Below are 23,748 nucleotides of genomic sequence, written 5' to 3' on the forward strand. Positions count from 1 at the left end.
GTACAGTGTGACAAAAATTTATGCAGCCCCCGGCAACAATCAGGGCTTCTCATGTTGCCCCTTAGGAAAAATTATTGCCCACCCTTGGTCTAGATGGACAAACACTACAGGCCAGAGGAAGGTATGGATGCATTTTTGATTTTGAGGTGAACTGCTCTTTTAAGTGGCTAAAGTACCTTCTGTTTCTGACCATGTCCACAGCAGTTCATTGCTTAGTTTCCGCTCCAAACTGGGGGCACGCTAACTGACATGTAATGCAGGTAATACACTGAGTATCGACAAATATCTCATTCGACCCCACTTCAAATATTCTGAACTATCCCTTTTATAGTTTATAGCTTTATTTTGCATGATTAAAACACACAGAAAAGGGCAAAAAAAATAAAAAATGAAATATAGTGCAGGAAGAGGCAAAAAACCCAGAGGGCTTATTTGAAGCCTCCACCTAATAAAATTTTCACAAAGTTATTAAGCACTCAAAAATACAGAAAGATACAGAACAATACATTAAATAATACAAGTGATAGCAAACTACTAGTAACAAAATACACAAGTAACAAATACCAAAATATCCCTTCCCTTTCCTTTTAAGTGGTTCTTATCCATGTAAGCTAAAAGGAGAGGCTCAGAGTTCATTCTTCACTTTGGAAAGAGTAGATAAAAACAGTCCAACCACAAGATCCATTTAGTATCTGTTCTGGTTTTGTTTTGTTTTCTCCCAAACTGGGAGAAGACATGGTAATAATGTAATACTAAATTCCACATGAGCAAAAATTAAATGTGTCTGCAACATGTTTGCACCAAAATAAACACGTAATTGCAAGTCTCAGTGTATGAAGGACAGCAAAGTTACTAAACAATTGCTTTATTCACTCGATGGTTTTGGGGTCAGTTTCTTCAGGTTAAGAATAAGTATAATTATTTTGGCGCAAGGTTATGGACAAATATTTTGATTAAGCAGAAAATGAATTATTTCAATTTTTCTGCTATGATTTAGTTTTATTTCATGCGGAAAAAAATGGTCAAGTGCTCGTGACCTGCTGTACAATTTCCACACAAATTGGGCGCACTAATAACAAATAATTAAATTAAATTAAATCAAAAATATCCAGCGAATGAAGACTGCAGGCATGAGAACGATCCCTCGCTGTGCTATCCTAGTTTCTCCTCTTTCAGACACATATATCACTTCTAATCATGTCGCCAATTATAGCCATGATCCCGTCTCTCATTCAGCTGAGCCAGATTCAAACACACACACACACACACACACACACTCACCATTGCGGTCTATGGCGAATGGCGTCCCGGCAGTGACGATTTCATAGTTGCAGATCTGGCTGTACTGTGGTGAACAGTCTTGGTCCCAAGCCTCCACCTGCAACATCAGAACATCCAGTTTCTGTAAGGTCTTCACACAGCTGCCCTGCTGTCAATAAAACTAATTAAAATATCTATTTTTATTTTTTTGACTGAATGAAACATCTTAACCTGCACACTCATCTGCCAGGTTGATTCTGACACTAAAATAGTGAGATACGATGTAACAGAGCCATCGAAATCCTACTAACTTTAAAATGTAATATCTAAATACCTGCAAAATGCTGTCGTAGATCTTGCCTTCTGTTACTGACGCCTTGTACAGCGGCTCCCGAAACACGGGGCAGAACTCATTGACATCATCCACCTGGATGTGAACCACCGCCCTGAATGGAGGAACGTATGAAAGACAGAGGAAGATGGGAGGGAGGGAAGGAGCATGACAGGAAAAAAAAAAAAGAGAGAAAGATGCAAAAAAAAAAAAAAAAGAGCAGTGGAAATGATTGATGGGGAAAAGGGAAGGAGAGGACACAGGGAAAAGGGAGATGGATGGAGGGAGGGAGAGAGGAGGGAAGGAAACATCTCTTTAAGTCATTGCAGATGATTAAAATTAATTAAGACCTGAGGTATTTCACTGTTTTTCTTAAGAAGAGAGACAGAGTCGAGTCAGAGGTAAACAGTTCCTATGCTTATAGATTTATTTATAGATTTAGTGCTGAAAAACAGGACTGAGAGGAGTTAATTAAAAGGTAACACACATACAGGTAAGGTCTTGTTTATTGGTATTTCTTTCCATTAATTAATGGAATGGAAGTTTTATTTAACAGGCTTGTCTCCTGCAAAGCCAAATTGTTTTTCAAGGGTTGTTTTTCTCTCTAACTTTCTTTCAATATCTCCTTTCTCTCAGTCAGATACACATAAACACACAATATCCTCTGCTGAAGATATTAACAAGGCAGTCCAATAACATTTGTGCACTAAAGTGCATAAATGAAGCAATAACTCAGATATATCGTAAAGTTTTCCTCACCGGTGACCTTCCCTGACAACAACTCACAGTGTATCTGAAGAAGCACATCTGGCTAATTAATGACATTAGCTTAATGAGGCCTATTTAGAATGTCATGCAGTGATAATGTCACACACACACACACACACACACATACACACACACAGTGCATCATTCATCATCCACTGGTGAAATTCATCACAGATCCGGGCGCTGATAAATGTCTCTCCTCCTCTCTTTAGTAGCTGGCCTGCAGCAGCTTATTTTAGCGGCTCCTTGTCTCCGAACGAAGGACCAGAGGGTTTGATTTGCTGCTGTCCATGCCGGTCTGCCTGCCTGTCAATCTCATTCACACAACACATAGCGCCACGCATACACACGTTATATTGATGGGCCATTAGGGGGACATATCCTGAGAACAGAACTGCAAGTCTCAGCTGTCACTGCTGCCGTACTGCAAAGATCTCGGGGAAAAGTGAAAATAAAAAAGAAAGAAAGAGGACAGAAACAGCAAAGCCAAGATCTAATTATAGTTTAAAGTATTTGAAGTGGGGTTGTATGAGGTACTTCCCAAAACTTGGGGAAACAGCTAAACTGTATTTTTTTCCACCTAAAGGAATCAGTTTAAGTATGTTTTATTTGAATATTCTCACCATTTTACCATTATTATATAAACTCTAGTCTCGGATCTCTCTCCACTCAGTGCTGGAGAAAAGTACACATTCTGCTACATGAGAAAAAATGCCCCACCTTGTTTACATTTCTTTAAACCAATCACGAATGGCTTGGGTGGCACTATGCCCAGGAAGCAGCGACGGTGCTGCTGCAAAATAGTGTCCAGAGGGAACTTGTTTTGGTGAAACATCTGCATGTTGGGAGGTGAGCTGTGGCATTAAAAGGACTACATCACTGGTTAAAGCTGTTAGCTTGTTTAAGATCGTACGATTAATGCCCTTAGCACTAATTTACCGTTTTCAGTGTGTAAGTGTGCAGCTTGGATGTTTTTTTGTTGTTTCCCAGGGACTTTAAAAATGCAAAACGACCCAGATGCTACAATGCCGCTGGCAGCAAGCAACCAACAGCAGGACTTATACCAGCAGTGTGCATCCGGTGAGCCCGACCATGTAAGCTCTCTCCAAACCAACCAGACTGTACAAGTAAAATCAGCCTTGCAAAACACTGGAGTTGATTGTCTACCACTGCCTCGTTCTATTCATTTGTTTGTGTTACTGAGTTTCAGGTGTCTTAAAAGGTTAGTTGAGATTCACCAAAATCACACAATAGCACAAACAAACAAACAGATCGAGGTCGCAGTAGACAGAGCGAGCAATATTTGGTTTACATAATGGCACTTTCCCATCGGAAAAGTCAGTCTGATGACAAGGTCAAGTGGTAAAAATATAAGCATAGCATACATTTACACAGATACATATTTTCTTTGAAGCCCTTTTTAGGTGGTTAAAATAAATTTTTCTGCTGACCCTGACCACAGCAGTTCATTGCTTAGCAACAGCACGTAATGTACTGACTATTAATAAGTACCCTAATACAACCCCACTTCATATAATCATAACTATCTCTAAAAAAAAATCCATTAGCCTGTTGGTATTTTTATTTATAAACTGATTTAAAAGGAGGTCTTATTGTGCAGTGTATATAATAATAGAGTCTATGTCTGCCTGTCGTGTACTGGGTCTTTTCTCTGTCACCAAGAAAAGTGTCCCAAAAGTTGTAGCAGGACTAAGAAACGGGGATCCTAAATCACAAATAAACCAACAAAAAGGCATTAAGAAGACACTTTTCTATCTTGAAGATAGTCTTTTTATCTTGCAGATTCCTGAAACCACAGGTCTCACGTCTCACTTGGCGACACCTGATGTTGCTCCTCCTGGATCCTCATTCCTCTCAACATTTTACATGAATCAGAATGAATCAGGGTTTTAAGGACAGAAAGTGTTGTACAGATCGGGAAGCTCTCTGCGGGAAATTGTGACTTGTGATTTTGGGCTATAGACCTAAAATTTCACTTGAGTTGACACAGTTGGACAAATCATGTCCTTCCAGTTGTGTCAGCAGTGGGAGTTCAGATCCTTTTCAGTCATCCTTGAAATTCATACAAAGACATGAACAAGCAACACATTACATTTCTGTAAAATAGATCTCAGTCATTCAAATGTTTATTTGTACAAAGCGTGTATAAAATATACAAAGAACATCAGTATAATGCAGTGTGTTAAAGTTTAATTAACACTATCAGAAAGGTGTTAATTCAATTTTCATCATTTTCAAGGCTATACTTGAGGACTGTTGAGCAAATATCTTGCTGTCTCTCCAAGGCTGATTTTATGATCGCTGCTCTTCTTTGCTGGTAGTTTTCCTCTTTTTTTTTTCATCTACTGTCAGGATTTTTGAGACTTTTTTGAGAACTTAATATGACTCATTTGAACAGCCGCCTTTGTAACTTCAATTTAAACACATTTTATGTTAATGTTTGTTTCTATGTCATGCCATCCGCCCACTTTGAATCAGAATTACTTTGACAGCTAAACAAGTGAGTCATTCTAAAATAAATAATAATTAGCAGTATGTGACAGCTTTAATACAGGGACTGACAATCATCATTTTCATAAATGAGCTTTTAGGCAGCATAAAGAAAGCTGCAAAGGCACAAACATGTCAGATGTCCCCTTCCAGTGGCTGAAGTGCTGGTGAAGTTGTGGAAAGCAGAAAAACTGCTTCATGAAAGAGAAACGGCAGCCACGATCACAAACAGACTGACAGACCGACAAGGGTCATTTGTACAAAGTTTTAAAACATTTCAGAAAGGAGGGTGCTGTTGCAGGTCAGGTGTATTAAATTGGATTGCGCTGGAAGATGCTCCTTTTATTTTGTAAAAGCTTCCAATACATGGTAATGTTTCGTTTAAGATCAGAGTCAGTTATGATTTTCTTGTCCATCGAACTTCCTCCAGGCAAAATCCCACCCGAGGGGTTTTTTGCAAAAAAACAAAAACAAAAATGCAATCTTTTCTTTCTAACTTCTTAAAATGGAAAAAAAAAATGCATGCATAGAAACCAAATATTGCTCCACTACCAAGTGGAGCATTGAGCTCTTACAGTAAAGAAGACACATATATCAAAGACAAGACAGTGTTGCTCTCATGTTGGGACATAAATATACAAATAAATTGCTTAAATTGCACACAGTAAGGCAAACAGTTCAGTTTTTTCTTTCAAAAAATCACTCTATAAAAACCAGTTAGATCCTGACCAGACTCAAAACTCATCAGCTGACGATTTAGCCTCAGCGGAAACAGCCAATATTTCCAGTGAACATCTGGATAATAATTTACAGATATCAGGCCAAGACTTCATTGTTTACTGTCTAATTGGCCGTTGCTAAGTTCCGCCCCTTTTAATCAACCTTCTCCTTTCCTGTTTCCTGTACATACGCTGTGTGCTGAGGTCTTCTAGGTTGAAAAAAGCATGAAGATGGTTAAAGATGTGTTGCTGGAGGACCTGTACAAGAGATATGTGTTTGTAAAACATTAGCGAACAAGTTAGCTAGCTAATCTGCATCAATCATTAGCTAACTAATCCCTTTAGCTACCTAGTTAGCTAATCTACATCATTCATTTGCTAGCTAGTTACATCTGAATTGTTACATCCTGATGTCCCCATGAAGGTAATGTTTTCCTTGTTTCCAGTTTTTGTCATTATTTCCTGTTTTATTTTGATACTCACCTTTGTCTCTTGTTTCAGGTACTTTACTTCCTGCCCTTCCTCCTTTGTGATTACCTGCCCCACCCTATTTGGTTTCACCTGTCCCTCATTACCCCTCCTCCCTCGTGTATTTAGTCCTCATACTGCCCGTTGTCTGTTGCCAGTTCGTCTCAGTTACTTGAGCTTGAGTGTTAGATAGCAGGTTAGTTTTTACAGGTCTTGCAGCAACACCTTTTCACCATTGTCAGACTTTGCTTTTCTTTTCAGGCAGGTATGCAAGACAGGCCTTGCATATGTAAGTACAGAAAACAGGAAAGAATTAAGTTGACTGAGGTTCACGCAGGTACCAGGCTTATTCAACTGTTAGATCACAGAGCAAAGATGAATGAAAAGCAAAATGTCATCAAACGATAGCTGATGAAATTCCACACAGACTGTTTACCTGCATGCAAATAAAGTCTGCTCAAATGTAACTGGTTAATACCAGTTGGACTACAAACAGTAAGGACGCTTCCAATTCTAAAGATTTGTCTCTTGCCTACAGATTCTGCACATTTACATGTAGAGATCTGTTTATAGAGATTAGATCTTGGCTGATGTGTCATGTCTGTCTCCGCCAACAAACCAGGACAGGATGCTGAATAATGTGACATTAGGGTTAACTGTTAAACAACATCATTATTATTATTTTATTTTCAAATCAGGTGTATAACAAAGTGTAAAACCTAGAAGGAAGCATTTGGATAGAAAAACACACACACAAAGGACATGTTTGACAAGATTCGTCTCACTAAGCTAAACCCATCTCACCCACAAACACATGAACAAACACTGTCAAACAATGGTTGACTCACTTGTGGGATTTCTTCCAGTCGGCCCCGCTGGGTCCGGCCCCGCAGTCGTAGGCCTGGATTATGAAGGTGTACTCCTTCTGGCTCTCACAGTCCACGGGGCTGCTGGCCCTCAGGACCCCCTCTCCTGACGTGCGATTCAAAACCACCGCCTCGAATGGAGCATCCTGACCGTAGATCTTAAAGGCACAAATCTCCCCTAAAAAGACAAGCAAAGAGAGGTGTAAACGGCGTGTTTTATTTTTAGACAAGTTTAGACATTTGCTATTGCTGTGTTCTAGACAGTATTTCCTATCTTCAGTAGGGAACCATGCTAGAAGTTTTCTTCACAATTTGTGAGACTGTCATCAAACCACATTTTTTGAAAAACCTTGAAAAACCGACAGCCGTGGCCACAGGCATTATGTTTTCGGGTCATCCCATTCTTGTGAAGGCGATATCTAAAGAAAGCCTTGAGGGAATCTCTTCAAATATGGTATAAATGTCCACTTGGATTCAAGGATGAGCTAAGTAGATTTTGGTGGTAAAAGGTCCAAGGTCAAGGTCACGGTGACCACACTAAACACATTTATTGGCCATAATTCAAGAATTCATACGCTAAATATGACAGAATTTCACACAAATGTCTATTGTAATAGGATAAGATGATGAAGTGATGACATTTTAGAAAACAGCATGTGTGAAAACAGTCAGAGACATGGGAAGACAAACACTGAGAGTTCAAAGAGCCAACACTTTTATTTAGGTAACTTTGATGAGGTTGGTAGTTTGTGTGACAGTCGGGCTTCTGTACGAATCACGAGTTCTAAAGAAGAAAAGTCATAAAAAGAATAACCATAGAGGTACAACAGGCTTCAACATTATGTTATCATTTTTAAATTTGACCCATGACATTAATTCAAATCAAAGTGTGTTGTAATGCTAACATCCACATTTGAGTTAATTCTGAGAGACCACACAAGCCCCAGCCTCTCCTTCTTCATCTTTCCTTCAGCACGCAAATTGGATATGTTTAGAAGGGGAACCCTTGGATTGTGAAACTCTCATGAGATTTATACTAGTTATTATTCTTGGTGCATGTTATACTGGGTCTGGGGTCCCTTCCAGACACAACCTGAGCGCCCTGCACAACAACACGTGTCCCTGATCTGCAGCCGTAACTGGTGACAGACAAGTAACGACAGTTTATCCTGAGCCTCAGTGCTGTTTGTCACTGCTGTGAAATTAAAGCTCTATTAAAACATCTCAATACATCCAGCCTAACTCAGGCAACAGTGCAGCATTGATTTTAACAAGTTAGTCTGTGAAAAATACTGTCAATGAAAACAAGTGAATCCCAGTAAGAGCTCCATCCCCAGGTTGCTGAGACTAATAAATAAAAATGCATTATGTGGTTAATGGTTAATGCAATCATATCTGAACATCTGAAACGTTCACCTGGAGAGAGCTGCTGAGTGTGTTCACGATGGGGAGTATTTGACTGTTTGTGCCAATATTTACACACCGTATTCACTTTGGGTATATTTGAGGTGTGTGTGTGTGTGTGTGTGTGTGTGTGTGTGTGTGTGTGTGTGTGTGTGTGTGTGTGTGTGTCTGTGTGTCTGTGTGTGCGTGTGTGTGTGTGTGTGCCAGAGAGAAGGAGAGAGCAGAGCAGCTGTGCTCAGGGTGTGTCAGAGCAGTGGTACAGGAAGTATTCAAATCTGTAAAAATATTCTGTTACAAGTAACTTAAAGTCCTGCACTGAAAATGTTATTTAAGCAAATCAAGAGAAGGGAGATGAAGATGAGAAGGAAATGAGAGGAAAGGAAAGAAGTGGAGAATAGATGAAGGTGGAGGGAATTAATGCAGTTGAATCTAATATTCTGTACATCTGTATTTAGAGAGTAGATTGGTTGGTTTATTATTTAAATTATTCAGAAAACAGCCCTTTTCTATTTTGTGTAAAGATCTGTTAACTTTTTAAAAACTCATTTATTTTTATAGAGCACTAAATCACAGTGTGACATTGATTCTCGTTCCCTGCTCTTGTGATAAATGTAGAAATAGTGAATGCTAAAGACCATCAAGAGGAGTGCCCTTATTTTTTTAGCTCAAGCACCTCTGAGTACTTGTGTAATGGATGCTGTCAGCTCAACTGTCGGACGACTATCAGACTTCGATTGAGAGACAAAGTCTGACGGAGCGCTTTGTTTCAGGTCAGCGCTGTGGGAACAAACAAGCTCTGAAAAAATCAAGGGCATGGGAAAATATTTCCAATGACTGGACTTCTTTTATTCACTCGTTTTTCTTTCACAATTCTGGTGGTAACATCTTATTATTGTTTTTTTCTCCTTCCTTTTTCTCTCTCCTGTCATTTCCTCAAACCCAGCAGCAGCTTCGGCTCAGATAGCTGAGGATGAATCAAACTGTGGGTAATGAAGTAAAAACTAACAATACACACTGCTGACATTTTCTTTACAGCGTGGCTATCACTTCAAATTTCGGTCGGAGTCTCATTTCTGGACACGGTGATGTTTGTCAGCACGAGCCGCTCACAAAAAATAAAAACTAAAAATCCCACAGTGTATAGCTCCTGGGGTGTAGTTAAGAGAAAAATAATTTCTGATATGTGTCAAACTGTGCCAGCTCAACAAAAGATGAAATTTGTCGTGCTCACAGAGTGTTCCTCCATTCTGCTCTGAGTGTGTTGTGTTTGCCCGTGTGTGTTTCTGTGTGTAGATCTGGTTGTGAGTCTTCAATCGTCTGTGGAGTTCATCCCCGGCACAAGTGTTCATTTCAGGGATTTGGGGAATCTCCTTGCACAGGGCACAAAAAGCTACAGCGCTCTGACCCTGTGTTGGCTGATATCTCTCGCGACATAGTGGGACACAGTGGAAACAAAAAGCTACCTTGCTATGGGAATTCTGCTCGCATGCTCAAACCCTGCTGACAAATACGCCGGCTTCTTTCCACTTCTGTTCTTCTCGTATTCATATCCCACTGTCATGCGTGCAGTCTTACAGCCACTTATTTTCTCTCTCTGATTTCCTTTTAACCTGATTCAGCTTCTTCAAATCCCCTTCTTGGTGAAATAATGATGCCACCAAACACAGTGGGCGTCGAGGTTTGATCCCCGACCAATTTTCGAGATGCCCGGCCCTCGTAGCGGCCCCTTTGAGGCGTTATTGAAATGAAAAGGTCCCAGCGCGACAGTGGGATGTGGCCTGTATGAATAGAAAAATAATAATAAACACAGTGGGTGGTATGGAGGAAGCGAGATAAGCACCACAGCCTTGATCCTGCCTGCAAATACACAGAAACATGTATGTACACAAACTGAGCAAATAAGGTTTTAGATGGCACTAAAGAGAGAAGAAAGTGGTTTGAAAACACCAGATTATAATGCACTGCTGCAAACCTTACACAGTATATTACTTAGTATAAAACATGCAGTGTCAAAGTACATTCACTCTTTCAGAGTTATTACAAAAACATCCACATTACAAGAGCAATAACAACAACAACAAGAGTAATTTACCCCCCAGTGTTTTTGAAAATATTACAGAAATTTGTGTCAAAAAAGAAAAACTGAAAGAATGCTGAAATGACTGTAACATATCAGTCAACTGGTTTATGCATCTTGTAAACATCCAGGACACTGTGCTTCATAACATCCTCAGTATCTGTAACTGATTTTCGGGATATAAACAAATTATCAGAGTGAGTTATTAATGTTACTCTAAATTATTCTATACATTTTAATTCTTCTGATACAACACACCCAACCCAAACTCTCCCTTCCCCGAAATTCATTTCATTCTCATCTAGTCAACCTAAGCAAGAGTTAAACGCCCCCCTGTCTTGCTGAAAATATTCAGATTTTAAAATGTTGAGTGTAAAATATATTGTGTCAAAGTACACAGAGTTATTACAAAAAGAGCAAGAGTAAAATAACCCCCAGTACTGGTGAAAATTAGTTAAATGATGTAGTGTTCTTTGGAAAGTTCTCTCTGCTCTCGAAAGCTCTTCTCTACCTCCTCCTCCTCCTTTCAAACCAACCAGGATTTTCACAGCAGCCATTTGAAAGACTGTGTTAAGTTTCTCTCCAGAACACATCGGGAAGTGGTTAGGCATTACAGTATCTAAATCATCAAGACTATGCCTGATGGGGGACCAAACTCAGCTTCCTAAGGTATCAAAATATGACTTTGCAGTGATAAATGTCACAGGTACTTGAGTGATCCTCAGATTTTATAAGAGTGCATCCCAGACTTTAAAAAGAAAAGGATGGAATCTATGTTAGAAATAGTATCATATGAACAAATGTCAGCTAGAAACAATAATGAAGGTCAGACCAAAAATAAAAAAGTTTTTCTTAATTACCTATTAACCCAAAATCTGGCATTTCAGCACAAGCAGCATCCTGGGTGGTGGTTTACTGAGACTGCCTGACTAATTACGTTTTATTTAACGTTACTGAAGCATGCTGTCATAAGCATAGCATAGCTCCTTTAAAGAACAGAGCAGTGCGTAGTGTGGGTGTGGCGTACACGATGGAGCAGCAGACTGCCAGTGTTGCCCATAGCAGAGCAGAAACTTAAACTTAGCGGTAAGTTGTCATTGTGGCAGTAAATGTACAGTTCAGGTTACAGTGTGTCAGGTAATAAACGCTGCAGTTTCTCATGACCAAGAAAAGTCTTGTTTGTTATTTTCCAACAGCTGGAAAAGTGAAGCAGGTTAAGACCTGAAGTAGGCTGAACAGGAAAGGCTAACATTAAGCTAATACTAATGCGGAATGTTAGCAGTAGCGGTAGGCATCACATGACCGCGGTATTGCGGTCACAACTAAACATGTAACGTGGGCAAGACTGATACAGCTAACACATATTACTGTGAACTAATGATAAATGTTACAGCATCGTTTCTTAATGCGCCTAAACGTCCTCTGATAGGACGCGTTTTCAGAGAGGTAAGAGACTGATTTGGCCACTTTTCACAAACCTTGACTGAGTGGCGGGGAGCAGGAAAAGGTACTTCCACTTAACAGTTTGGGGTTGGATGCAAATCCATTTTCCGCTCCATTTGTTGTGGCAAATTCATTTTTCTGGATTACATTTTTACAGGAAAACGTAACAGAGTCATGGAGGGATGGAGCGACGGAGAGAGCAATAGAAGAGGAGGGAGGGATGAGGATGAGGAGGGATGTGATGTGCCAATGTATATGTAAATGGTAATGACAGAGATTTCAGACGGGTTCCTACTGTGTCAGCAAATATGTTCCACACACACACACACACACACACACACACACACACACGCATGCACGCACGCACGCACGCACACACGCACACACACACACACACACACACACACACACACACTCTCTCTTTCTGCCACTTAGTTTGCTTCTCACCAGAGGGAACACTATAATTTCACCGCGTTGTGGCGTATACGGTTGAAATGAAGTCTAATCTTTTGGCCTATACGTCATGAGGGAAAGGGGGTCGCTTTTCAAAGTAAATATCATAGATTTTTGCTTCGGGGAGTTGGCCTGTTGCCATGGCAGATTGAGAGTAAAGTGGAAGAGTCAGCGAAAAATGGTTCGATAATAACGTTCATCTAAAATAGATGGCCCTCCACAGAAAGCTTGAGCGGCATAAACTGCATCGACAGAAGATGTCAGGCTGTCAGGGAACATGTATTTCACGGGATGTTAAATTGCCAGTATAATGGAAACGGACAAGACGGATACAATTAATGAGAAAATGATTCTCCACAAACTAACACGTCGACACGAGGAGCCAAAATAAATTTGAGCATTCCTACCGTAAGTAACAGTAGTTGACAGAGCATTTAATTTCTTACTAGTTATTTTCTATTTGTCAGATTTAACAATTGCTTAATCTTCTTTTTTAACATCTGTGTCTGTTTTTTAAGTGGAGGAAATTGTCAGATATGGTGTGTAAAATAAGGATTTAATCTCAAAACTAAGTCTGAGTGGCTGAATGAGCTTCCATTTTTAAATATATTTTTATGTGCCTCTTGGCGCACTTTAATTAGTTTTACTTGCTTGTTGTGATTGCTCTCTGCTCTCCACTTTTTCTGGGGTTTGAAAAAGTTTGCAATTTCAGTTTGTGCACCTGTTTGTATTAAAATGCAATGCAAGTTTTACAAAACTTTTTCAGAAGTAATTTATGCCAGATGAAACCTTGGTTCGATTGAACTCATTTTCATATACTAGTACTTCCAAAAAGTGCAAAATGAAACTAGGCTGATTAATTTTGAAACCAAAGTGATTTCTAATAATAATAATAATAATAATATTAATGAGTTTTAGTTTTTCACCTTAAAAAACTGTTTAATGAAATATTAATCTATGACATAACATTCAACAAATGTATTTAAATGAAGAGGACTTCTACGCTGATTAAATTTTCTCACATATTCTCTTCATTGATCAGTATTTTTTCTCTTAGAGAAAACAGATGGATCAGCTGCATTTTCTTAAAGCTAAAATCAATTTTTCAGTTGCTGTTTGTAAACACACAGAGGATTGCTGAGTCTCATTCCCATTTCTTTAACAGTTGTACAGTAGTAACACTGTGGGTGTGATATGATAACAATCGTATGGTCAACATCAGGTTAAACCCTTCATAAAACATGAACAAACACAGACAGAGAATTAATGCCACTGACTTGATTTCACCATCCTGGGGAAAAAAGTGTACGTGATTTATTAACCCTGCCATTTCCCAGCAGCGCCTCATTTCAGGGTTAATAAATTACATTGTATTGGATTGGTACATAGACTGGCTTACTCACTGATACCTGATACTGCATTTTAGGCAGAGCAGGAGGCATTTTCCCTCACCAGTATCAGAAAAACCTTAATAATGAGAAAATAAGAAGGTATTTGAAGCGGAGGCTGAGGTCTGCTGGCAGGTTGTGGATGACAGTGTTTCTGTGTGAGTCTATGCATTGTTTTCTGGGAAATCTTGCCTTTGACTTTGTTGTACAAAATTAGATTAAAATGTCAAATCAGCTGTCTATCACTTTGCTCATTTTTTTCTGTTTAATTAAAAAAAAAGGTTTAAAACACATTTTCAAAAAAGAAAGACTACGATGAATAATTCAGTTAGGTTAAGAAGATGAAAAAGCAACTTAAAACACTAATGGATTCAGCTGTGCACCCTTTTCACTTTTAAAACAGCAGGAAAAGCACAAAGTTTCTGATACCAGTGCGAAGACCTTGACTTGATGATGCTCTTTTTCTTTTTAAAACCAATTTTATACCAAAGAAAATCACATTACACATTACGGTATAATTACACACTTCAAAGGAGGAAGCTGTTTTAACTCTGACTGGATACCTGGACAAAATGAAGAATATTTGTACAGTTTAGGACTGTATGTAAATAATGGTCAAAATGACTATTCAGAACAAACAGCAGTTTGCCTGATCCAAAGAAGAAGAAGGAGGGAATGACTGTTCTTGATGTTTGTCGTACTAGACAATAGTGTCAGAGTGAGACCTCTTACTTTCTCTGTGATGAAGAGCAACTAGCACAAGTCTGACTTTCAACTTCAGGGGTGCTTTTCGTTCAGTAAATTGGTCTCCTCATCTCCTCCACTCGCTTCCCTTCCTCGCATCTTAGCTCCACCCAGCGAGGAAATGATGCGAGGAAATGATGCGAGGAAAAGAAGGGAGGATGGAGGAGATGAAACTGAAACTGAAAAACTGAAAACTGAACTGAAAAATCCTCGTTCCACAGCGTCAGTCCGAAGCGACGTCAGTTACTGATGACGTGTTGCACAGCTGCGTTAGCTGTCAAAGGGACTGCAGCTGAATGCCCATAGAAGCCTTTACTTATGAACAATTTCTAAAAACTCACAGGAATCTTTAATTTTGTAATTTGTTTTAAATATGTGGATCATTTAAACTTTCTTTTAAATCATAAGGATTTAGGATTTTACAAACTGCGTAATTAAAATGATTTCATTGTGTTCAGGATAACGTGGAGGGCGTCATTTATACCGCATGCCCCCTAATTGATAAAAGACTTCCACGTAGGAAGTATCCTCGCTCTGAGCTCCTCCAGAAGCCTCCTCTCTCCTCGCTCCTCGTCTCCTCCAGGTGCATTTAAGCAATTGGAAAATCCTTCATCATGGCGGAGGGGAAACGACTTCTGGGTCGATGAAGGAGAGAGGAGACGAGCAAAATTCAACGTAATGAAAAGCACCCCAGGTGTTTCTCTGCTTTACCCGTCGGCCTGTGAGCAACACAATGTTAGCCATCAGAAACGCCCTCCACCAAGTCTCCAGGTCATCCGTTCTGGTGACGGCACTGAGAGGACATGCTGGGACTTCCATCTGAGTGGACAACGTGCAGCACAAAATTCACTTAGTTATCAGTGCACACATGTAGCTGGTGGAACATTATTGTAGTGTTTTTTTTTCTGCACAACTCTACGATGTGTAACATTAGACAGCAAATCACCAGCATTATTATTTCTTGTAACAAACAAGCTGCATGCTTATTTTCTCTCCTTAGTTATTAAAATTTGGTTCAAAATGATGAGGCGGCTTTTTAATGCGTGTTTAAATTGAACCAACTCGGTCGGTGCCATTAAAGTACTGAAGTTCCCTCGTAACTCATAATATTAACAAAGGCTCTGCTCCATTAAACAGCCTCAGTGCACCAGCGTGCACAAACCAGTACTTAAAGGTTATTCTTTAGTCCTTTGATTATGACAAGTCAGAATGTTGGAGATCTCTCACGTGAGCCTTATCAGTAGATTTCAGCTATTTTACAATCAGTCCCAGAATGTAACGTGACCCAGCGTACAAATGAAATGAAATGGAAAAAGCATCATATCCATCAAGATATGGATGACATACTGTGAAGACGAGTAATTTTCTGGACAGACAGGACGTGTCAAAGAACGGTCTTGAAATTACAGGGCTGACCTTAGCAACTTGATGAAAGGACACACAAAATACGGCATTAAAATGGAAGCTAGAATCAGCGAAAGGCAAAGGCAAACTGGGGTCAGGACCTGCGATTTAAATTTCTGTCTTCAGCTGGAGGTTTTGGCCAATTGACCCCCTGATGTCGAGAAGACGGTTATGTAGAGGAGACGGGCTGCTGGAGTCATTTGTGTTAAAGGAGAGGTACAGTTGTGTATCATCAGCATGAAAATGAAAGACTATGTCATGCTGTTCAATAATGTGGCCCACAGGTAACATCAGCGGAAACAAATTATTAAACTTGAACCCTAACTAAAGCCTTAGTCTTTAGTGCTGTGTTCATCAAAGCGTCCTTCCCTGATGCCAGATTATTTTTTGAATTGTTCAATAGAAAAGCCCACAGCGTTGTTTTTTTCTGGTTGTACAGGGTTGAAAAATTTTCGCCGCACTCACACAGTGGAGGAGAGGCGGGACAAATCTAACTTCTCTAACTTCGAATCAAACGACAGTACAGGCCGGGATATTTCCTCACTGACAAAATCTTATGATCCAACGGAGATCGGGGGGTTGGTCTTCTCTGCCTATGTGCTTCAGCCTCTCCCTCATCCAGAGCACAGACCAGAGCAGGCAGGCTTCTCTACTGTGTGCTGACATCATTACATTCAGTATTTATTGATAACACAAACTATTTGGGAAATTAGATACTTGCAAAACATGAATTACCTGTTATTTTTGCAGGTATGCAGCCTGTCCCAGAAATGTTCTAGCATTTTGGATCCTGGAAGGGCTCATGTACGATTGAGAGCCAGAATCGATTTTTTTGGGAAATCTGAAATGGAAATTTCCCACCTCTAGACCTGGTAACATTACACAGAATATTCTGTGTTGTGAATGAAAGCAGGAACATGACCATCTGCTCCAAAGATGGCGAGCCACCGTATCAGGATCCACTGTGATGGAGACTGATGTTAGGAGGATTTGAAATTCTTTGGATGGATTGTGAACTTTACTGATTCTGCTTGAGCAGCAGGACAAACTTGCATTTCACTGCTCCTCTGCTTATCCTGCAAGGAGAAGAAGTTATTTTGACACTCACCGACACCACAGAGACTGAATCAGACACTCAGCGGTGTATTTTGTTTCTTAATTTTTTACTAATTCAGGCTCTTTCTCTTTTGATTTATTATTTTTTTTATTGTAGGCATTAAGTGTGTGATAAGTTTAAGATTGTTCTGCATTTGAAATAATTTCAGTTAGGGCTGGGCAATATATTGATATTATATTGGATTATGATATTAGACTAGATATTGTGATCGATTTTGAATATTGTGATATGTCAAGTGTTTCCTGGTTTTAAAGGCTGCATTGCAGTAATGTGATGTAATTTTCTGAACTTACCAGACTGTTCTATTATTTGCCTTTACACATTTAGTCATTATGTCCACATTACTGAGGATTATTTATCAAAAAAATCTCACTGGGTTAATATTTTGTGAAAGCACCAATAGTCATCCCCACAATATTATCACAATATCGAGATATTTGGTCAAAAATATTGTGATATTTACTTAGTTTACCACATCAGCTGCTTTTATCCCACAACAGCACACAACATGTTGTCAGTCACAACCAACATAATCAATAATTATTGGTATCAACTGATATGAAACTTGATCATCATGATAGATTTTCAGCTTTATCGCCCAGGCCATATTTCAATACATGTTATGAACATTCAAGTTGTAACACTGTGCATCATAGAGCTTTTCAATCCTTTTTGAGAGTCCATAAATTCACTTCAGTTTTGGCCATCAGTGGAGATACAGCATGGGAGCCTCCACACATCAGACATAAATGTGAAATGCTTTGACTTGTGAGGATGTCAGATCACAAACTCACTAAAAAGATATTTAATTGGGACATTTCACATGATCATCCCCAGGCTAACGAGATGAAATCCCTACTAGTGTATGAGGACTTCATGGATGTACTTTTTACAAAAATGTCCTCTATTTATGCTAATTTTTTTTGACTGGATGAGTATGAGAAACTTGAGTTATGCCTCAGAATGGGAACCTTATTTTGTTGTAGATTTTATTTGTCAATCTCTGGGAGAGAAGGCAGAGTTTACTGTTTAAGACTGAGCTATGAAATTACTCTTTTGTACTGAAAGGAAAATGTTTGAACACTGCAACTGTATTTGGTGTCCTAAAAACCCATGAGGGTTGGGCACTTTTTGTGCATGACTCAAAAATAAAAGGAAATCAATCAATAAAAATTAACCAATCATTGTTATCAGACTAAATCTACTCAGTAGGCCTCATTGATCAGGCATCGTGCTCCAGCGGTCAGACCTTGGCGTAACCAATGAACAACAACTACAAGTCGACTAGGACAATCTTAAGTTGCAGACAGCCATGGAAATACCATTTTGTTTTGTGATTGTGTGACCTGCACCGTGCTGTAAAATCAAAATTTAAGAAGTGACCTCCTAAGTACTGAAACCCTCGAATGAACCCTCTTTCTCAGTCAAGCTTTGACAGAGAAACAGAAAATTCAATCATGTTAACTCGCTTCTTAATCAAATACTGTTGTGACTCCATCTGGTGTGTCTGTCTGTGCCTGTTTGTCTGTCTCTGCGTAGAGCATTAGACATAAAAGCTTCAGTATCAAGATTTGACTGTGTGTGTGTGTGTGTGTGTGAGTGTGTGTGTGTGAGTGTGTGTGTGTGGCGATGGTGTGTGAGTGTGTAAGGGAGGGAGTGGTGGTGGTGATGGTGGTGGGGGGTGAAGCTGTAAGACCTTGATTAAAGTGAGTTTCTAAGCAGACAGTGTGTCAGGCGGTTTTAAGCCCTGATTCCTTCACTCTCCTGTCTTCAGCACTGAGCTCACACTCACCCCTGTTCCTCTCGTTTAATTAATGACTGGATTACACTTCATCCCTCTGCTGACCCACAGATACGTCCCAACTACACTCACGCACAATGTACTGTGTGCACACACACACACACACACACACACACACACACACACACACACACACACACACACACACACACACACACACACACACACACATGCATGAACTTCAACCAAACACACTGTATGCTATGTACAATTAGCTCCAAAAATACACACTATGGATAAAAATGAAAGGTTAATTGTCTTAATTACAGTCTCTCAGATTTTAATAAGACAGAATTGGCTCAGATTTTGCTTTGTTCAGTGTTTTTCATGTTAAGTGAAAAGCTGCAGCTGCATTTATACAAGACCCGTTTTCTTCAGTTACCCAGCAATATGCTGAAAATATTCCTATTATATTAAATAAGTGAAGTATATGCAGAAATTTGCTGTCTAAAATCAAGTATTAGGGTCACATCAAAAAAGAGAGGAGGAAGATTTTTTTTTTTTTAAATTTCAGCTTTATTCCTGTCATTCTCCTTTCTTTTTTCCCCTGATACTCCTCCATGTTTTTCCGGTTTAATCTTTTGTGCATTTCATTGTAGACAGAGAAGATTTCCACCATGATGAAGCACCTTTCTCTAAATACCTTCATGGCATATGGAGCACATGGCTGTGTATGACTGAGCAAACAGGACTATATGTTATAAGTCTTCTGCTGAGGAGCTTCAATCACTCCAGCTGTCTCCGCTAACTTACACAACTAAATTAGATCGGAGAACCAACTACTTCAAGTTTTTTTTTCCATCCTGACTGAGAGGGTTTTCATTGTCATGGCAGCCTCAGACTGTGCTTTTATAGACGTTATATTTAGGTTCTCACTGTTCCATGTTTTATTAGGTACAGCTGTACACTCAGATCCAATCTGTGCAAACATATGGGAGGCAGTATATTAAAAACATCTCTCTATGTTAAGGTTGGCCGACTGGATGAATATATTGGCTGCTGGCGATTGACTGAATCCATCGTCGGTTGTTTTTTTGGGGGCGATTTTCTGTCACTTTATTTTGCCAAACTAATGGTCTGAATAAGTGAGAGTCACTGCTCAGTTACGCACTTTGTGAATTCAGGATTTATTTTGACCAAACCAGCATTGGTGAGGGTTGGAAAAACAGAAAGATGGTCTGTTGAGTTTTAATGAGGTGTGATTTACAACACGTCTTAGTTTGGTAAAAGAGAGGAACTTGAATTCAGAAGGTCTACGGTTTTAATTTTCTGTTTAATATAGAAAAGGTGATAGGTGTAAGACTTGTAAGACGGGTGTAAGACAGAACATAAAATTGCAAACTCGCTGAAAAATGAGTACACTCAACTTAAAAAATGTACAAGTACACTCACTTTAAATAATATATGGATTTAGATACATTTATTGTGTGCAACTACTTGAAATAATAAAACATAAAAGTAAATTCAACATAACTTTTTTTCTATGCAGTCCACAACCACAACACAAGTCAAGATGTCTCTCATGCAGCATCAAACTGAACTTTTTAAGCTCCACAGAGGATTTATTACATGCTTTTGTATTTGCACAGGTGAACCTAATTCAGTTGACCTTTTAGAAGTCAAAAATAATTTCTATGCAATACTAAAAGTTTTTTATTATTAAAAAAGAGCTCAGTTGGCTGAAGGAACAGTGTCTGTACTTGATTTCTATTTTATATTATGTCTTATTTCTACCACAAAAAGTCTGATGGATTAGCTATAAGCAGCTCCTGTTTGCAGAGTGGACGTTTAAACATTAAATATCACTCCGTTACTCTGATACTAAAGAAAACTGAAAACAGTGATCATTCTCAGGCAAGCTCTGGAGTTGGAAGGAACATTTTTTTCTTTGCATGCAGATTTCCGAACACTGAAGATAATGTCCTCAGATGAGTATACAGAGCAAATACGCACGCTGCAGCAGATGAAACAACGTGCTGTAATTTCCATCCGTGTGGGTAATTTTACAATAAAGCGCTCTGTGATCTGTGATAAAGTGGCAGTAAAGAAACTGTTTTTTCAAACAGACAATAAAGATGTTTTGAACGCTTTAGTTATGTTGATTATCTCATTTCCTCATCTTGATTTAGAAGCGATCTAAACAAATGCTATTCTGTGCATTCATATTATGATAGATATTTCAGCGTAATGCATTTTGAATATGGGTAAAAACCTGTTCTTAAATTATTATTTTTGCGAGAGAACAAAAACAAATGTTATTGCTTTGATCTTTCAGCACAGGGTGAGCTTTGTTTATCTGTAAGATTGTTCGCAGACATAATTTTAAGTATTTGTGGTATGTATTTCTTGTAATCATTTAAAAAATTATCTTTGTATTGCCTCTTGCATTAGTTTTATTAGTGGGCTACAGCAGTGTCTTTTTGATCTCACTTGTGCATCTCAGGCTTCATATAAAATATCAAAATTCTAATATTGTGCATGAATTACTTTTTAGTATCAAGTATCAAAGTATCAAAGTATCAAATTTATTGAAAGTATCTGCCTAAATTGCTTTAGTGATGTGGGTATAATGATACTTTATAATGATTTTTGTCTTATTCAAGATATTAAAATTAATTACACTGACTGAACGTGAGAAAAATAACTCATCTCTTTCTAGTTTTTCAGTTGTAGCTTTGTTTGAGAGAGGATGGAAGAGGAGGATAAGGATGAAAAACAAATGAGGGTTCACAGCCTTTCACTAAGCCTTCATCCTGTTGGCTTTAATGGGATTTTCTCTGTGCTGTCTCAAGGTTTTTGGTGAGGACATGATGAGGACACTGAGCGGCAGGCAGTTAACTGCAGGATAAGTTGTCAAATGTCAGTGGTGGCTCTGTAGATTTGTCACTGGCTGACATATGGCTTTTTAAAATCTATACTCAAAGTGCTACTCCACTGCTTTACACTGGAGAAACTTAAAGGGGTCGCTAGGATCATCTGAGGTGGGGTTTGTTTGAGGTACTTATCGACAGCATGGCGGTCAGCGTGTCCCCGGTTTGGAGAAGCAGAGAAGAGTTCTGGCATGGAAGCTAAGCAATGAAATGCTGTGGACAGGGTCAGCAACAGAACAAATTGTAGCCACTTAAAAAGAGAAAAAAATCAATACCAGTTAGTTTGCCCTATATTTAGAATATTTTCACTGCTTTACTTTGCCATCAAAGTCGCACAATAACAAAAACAAACTAACAAATCAAGGCAGCAGTGGATCAGCAACTCCTGTGTTCTGCAAGGTATAATTACCTTTTTTTCCGAAGAAGTCTGGTTGAGTGAGAGAGAGTGGTATTTAGTCAATATAACAGCGGCTTTCCATCAGAAAAAGCTGTCAGGCAGTGTGTAAAGCGGTGTAAATATTCTAAATATAGTGTGCACTTGACCCGATGTTGATTTTTTTTAGGTGGACCTTTTTTAAATGGCTAAAATATCTTTTTGTTGCTGACTCTGTCCACAGCAGTTCACTGGTGCTCAACCTGACCAGCGTCTACTGCTGGAAACACACTGACTATGGGTGAGAACCTCATGCCAGGCCTGGGCGATATAGATGAAACATCTATCACAATAGTGAAGTTTCATATCTGTAGATATTAATAAATATCAAAATCAAGCTATAATAGCTCCTGAAATGTCTTCTGATTGCAGCCTGACCGATACTGGATTTGAGGGCTGATGCAGAGTAAAAAAAATCTTGATTTCTATGTATAAAACTTTATTTTAAGAATTATAAATAACTAGAAGAAAATATTAAAGTATGCATAAATGCTGCCTATAAAACTAAGACACTGGAAAAAATCAAAACATTCAACTAATCAACTGCATTAAGTGTCCAACTGACTGACTGATATATCTGTCTGTCTGTCAGAAACACCAGTGTCTATTTTCCCACCTCATTCCCCTCCAGAAAATTCTGCCATGATAAGTCTATAAAGTAACAATAATCTCCATTGGTTCCTTCAGTCTGGTTGGGATACTGACTAGTGGGTTAACAGGCGATTATTCACACAACACAGCGTGTGTGTGTCTGTGTGCACGGGTGCATGCATCTGTTGACCGGTGCAGCCTCTGCAGGGCTCCCAGTCAGTTAAAGAGAAACATGCAGGAGCAATTCATCAGAGTCTCTCCGGGCTCCTTCAGAGAGCCGGCCACTTCCTAATTGCATTTGGGAGATTGTCGCACCATCTACTTGACCTCAGGGTGACAAATCAACAGCTCACACAGACGGGAAGCACATGCACACATGCAAACACACGCACTTTCATTTATTCACCCAGGACTGCTGATGCCTTAGACAACACAATATAGGAATGGAGAGAATTCAATATCGCAGACAATATACATTCATTCTGCTGGGGGCTTTGGTGGTCGGCAATGCAATTAGTGTTAATTGCAGCCTGTGAAGTTGTGGGATTAGAATTCATCAGATGAACTGTGACTGTCAGTGTTGCCTGTTAATTGAACTACGTGAAGATGCAGTTGTGTGACTTAAATGCTGAAGAGGAGAGCTCTGAAATGCATTTTGGCTCAAGTGTTTAAAGCTGATACGAAGTGGAGTGCTAAGCACTGAAGTCAGACGCGCTATATGAGTGGTTTAAGTTGCGACTTTTAAGAGAGGCCACTTGTGACTTAAGGATCATGGGTTTGAGTGCCATGACAGACTGGGAAATGGCTCGTCTTCAGCAAAGTCCTTAAGCACAAATTTCATTTAAAAGATGTAAACAGTAGGACCAAGGACCAAGTCAGGCATCATCTTCTTCTGTAGAAAAATAACAGACTGTAACCTTAATAGTTTTGAGGATTTATGTCAGACTTATGAGCTTGGCAAAGAGGATTTCTACCAATACCTACAGTGCACTACTTTTTAAAAAGGAAATAAAGACACCTGGTTCTGTTTAACCCTAAAATGCTTATATATAAAACATCATAGGCAAACTACATAAGGGCTTTACCTCAATGAATGAAAA

General features: G+C 39.2%; 1 protein-coding gene across 1 annotated transcript in view; it reads right to left on the reverse strand.

Moving 5' to 3' along the window:
* LOC146317474 (calsyntenin-2-like) overlaps positions 1-23,748 on the reverse strand; it is a 220,146-nt gene that overhangs the window by 60,663 nt on the left and 135,735 nt on the right. The window contains exons 3-5 of the mRNA XM_084732512.1: positions 6,906-7,101; positions 1,595-1,706; positions 1,282-1,378 (exon numbers count right to left, since the gene is read on the reverse strand). Of these exons, the coding sequence (XP_084588638.1) occupies positions 1,282-1,378; positions 1,595-1,706; positions 6,906-7,101 (405 nt within the window). The remainder of the gene's footprint in view (positions 1-1,281; positions 1,379-1,594; positions 1,707-6,905; positions 7,102-23,748) is intronic.

The sequence above is a fragment of the Lutjanus erythropterus genome, chromosome 12, assembly GCF_056507025.1.
Source record: "Lutjanus erythropterus isolate fLutEry1 chromosome 12, fLutEry1.hap2, whole genome shotgun sequence".
NCBI classification, from domain to species: Eukaryota; Metazoa; Chordata; class Actinopteri; order Lutjaniformes; family Lutjanidae; genus Lutjanus; species Lutjanus erythropterus.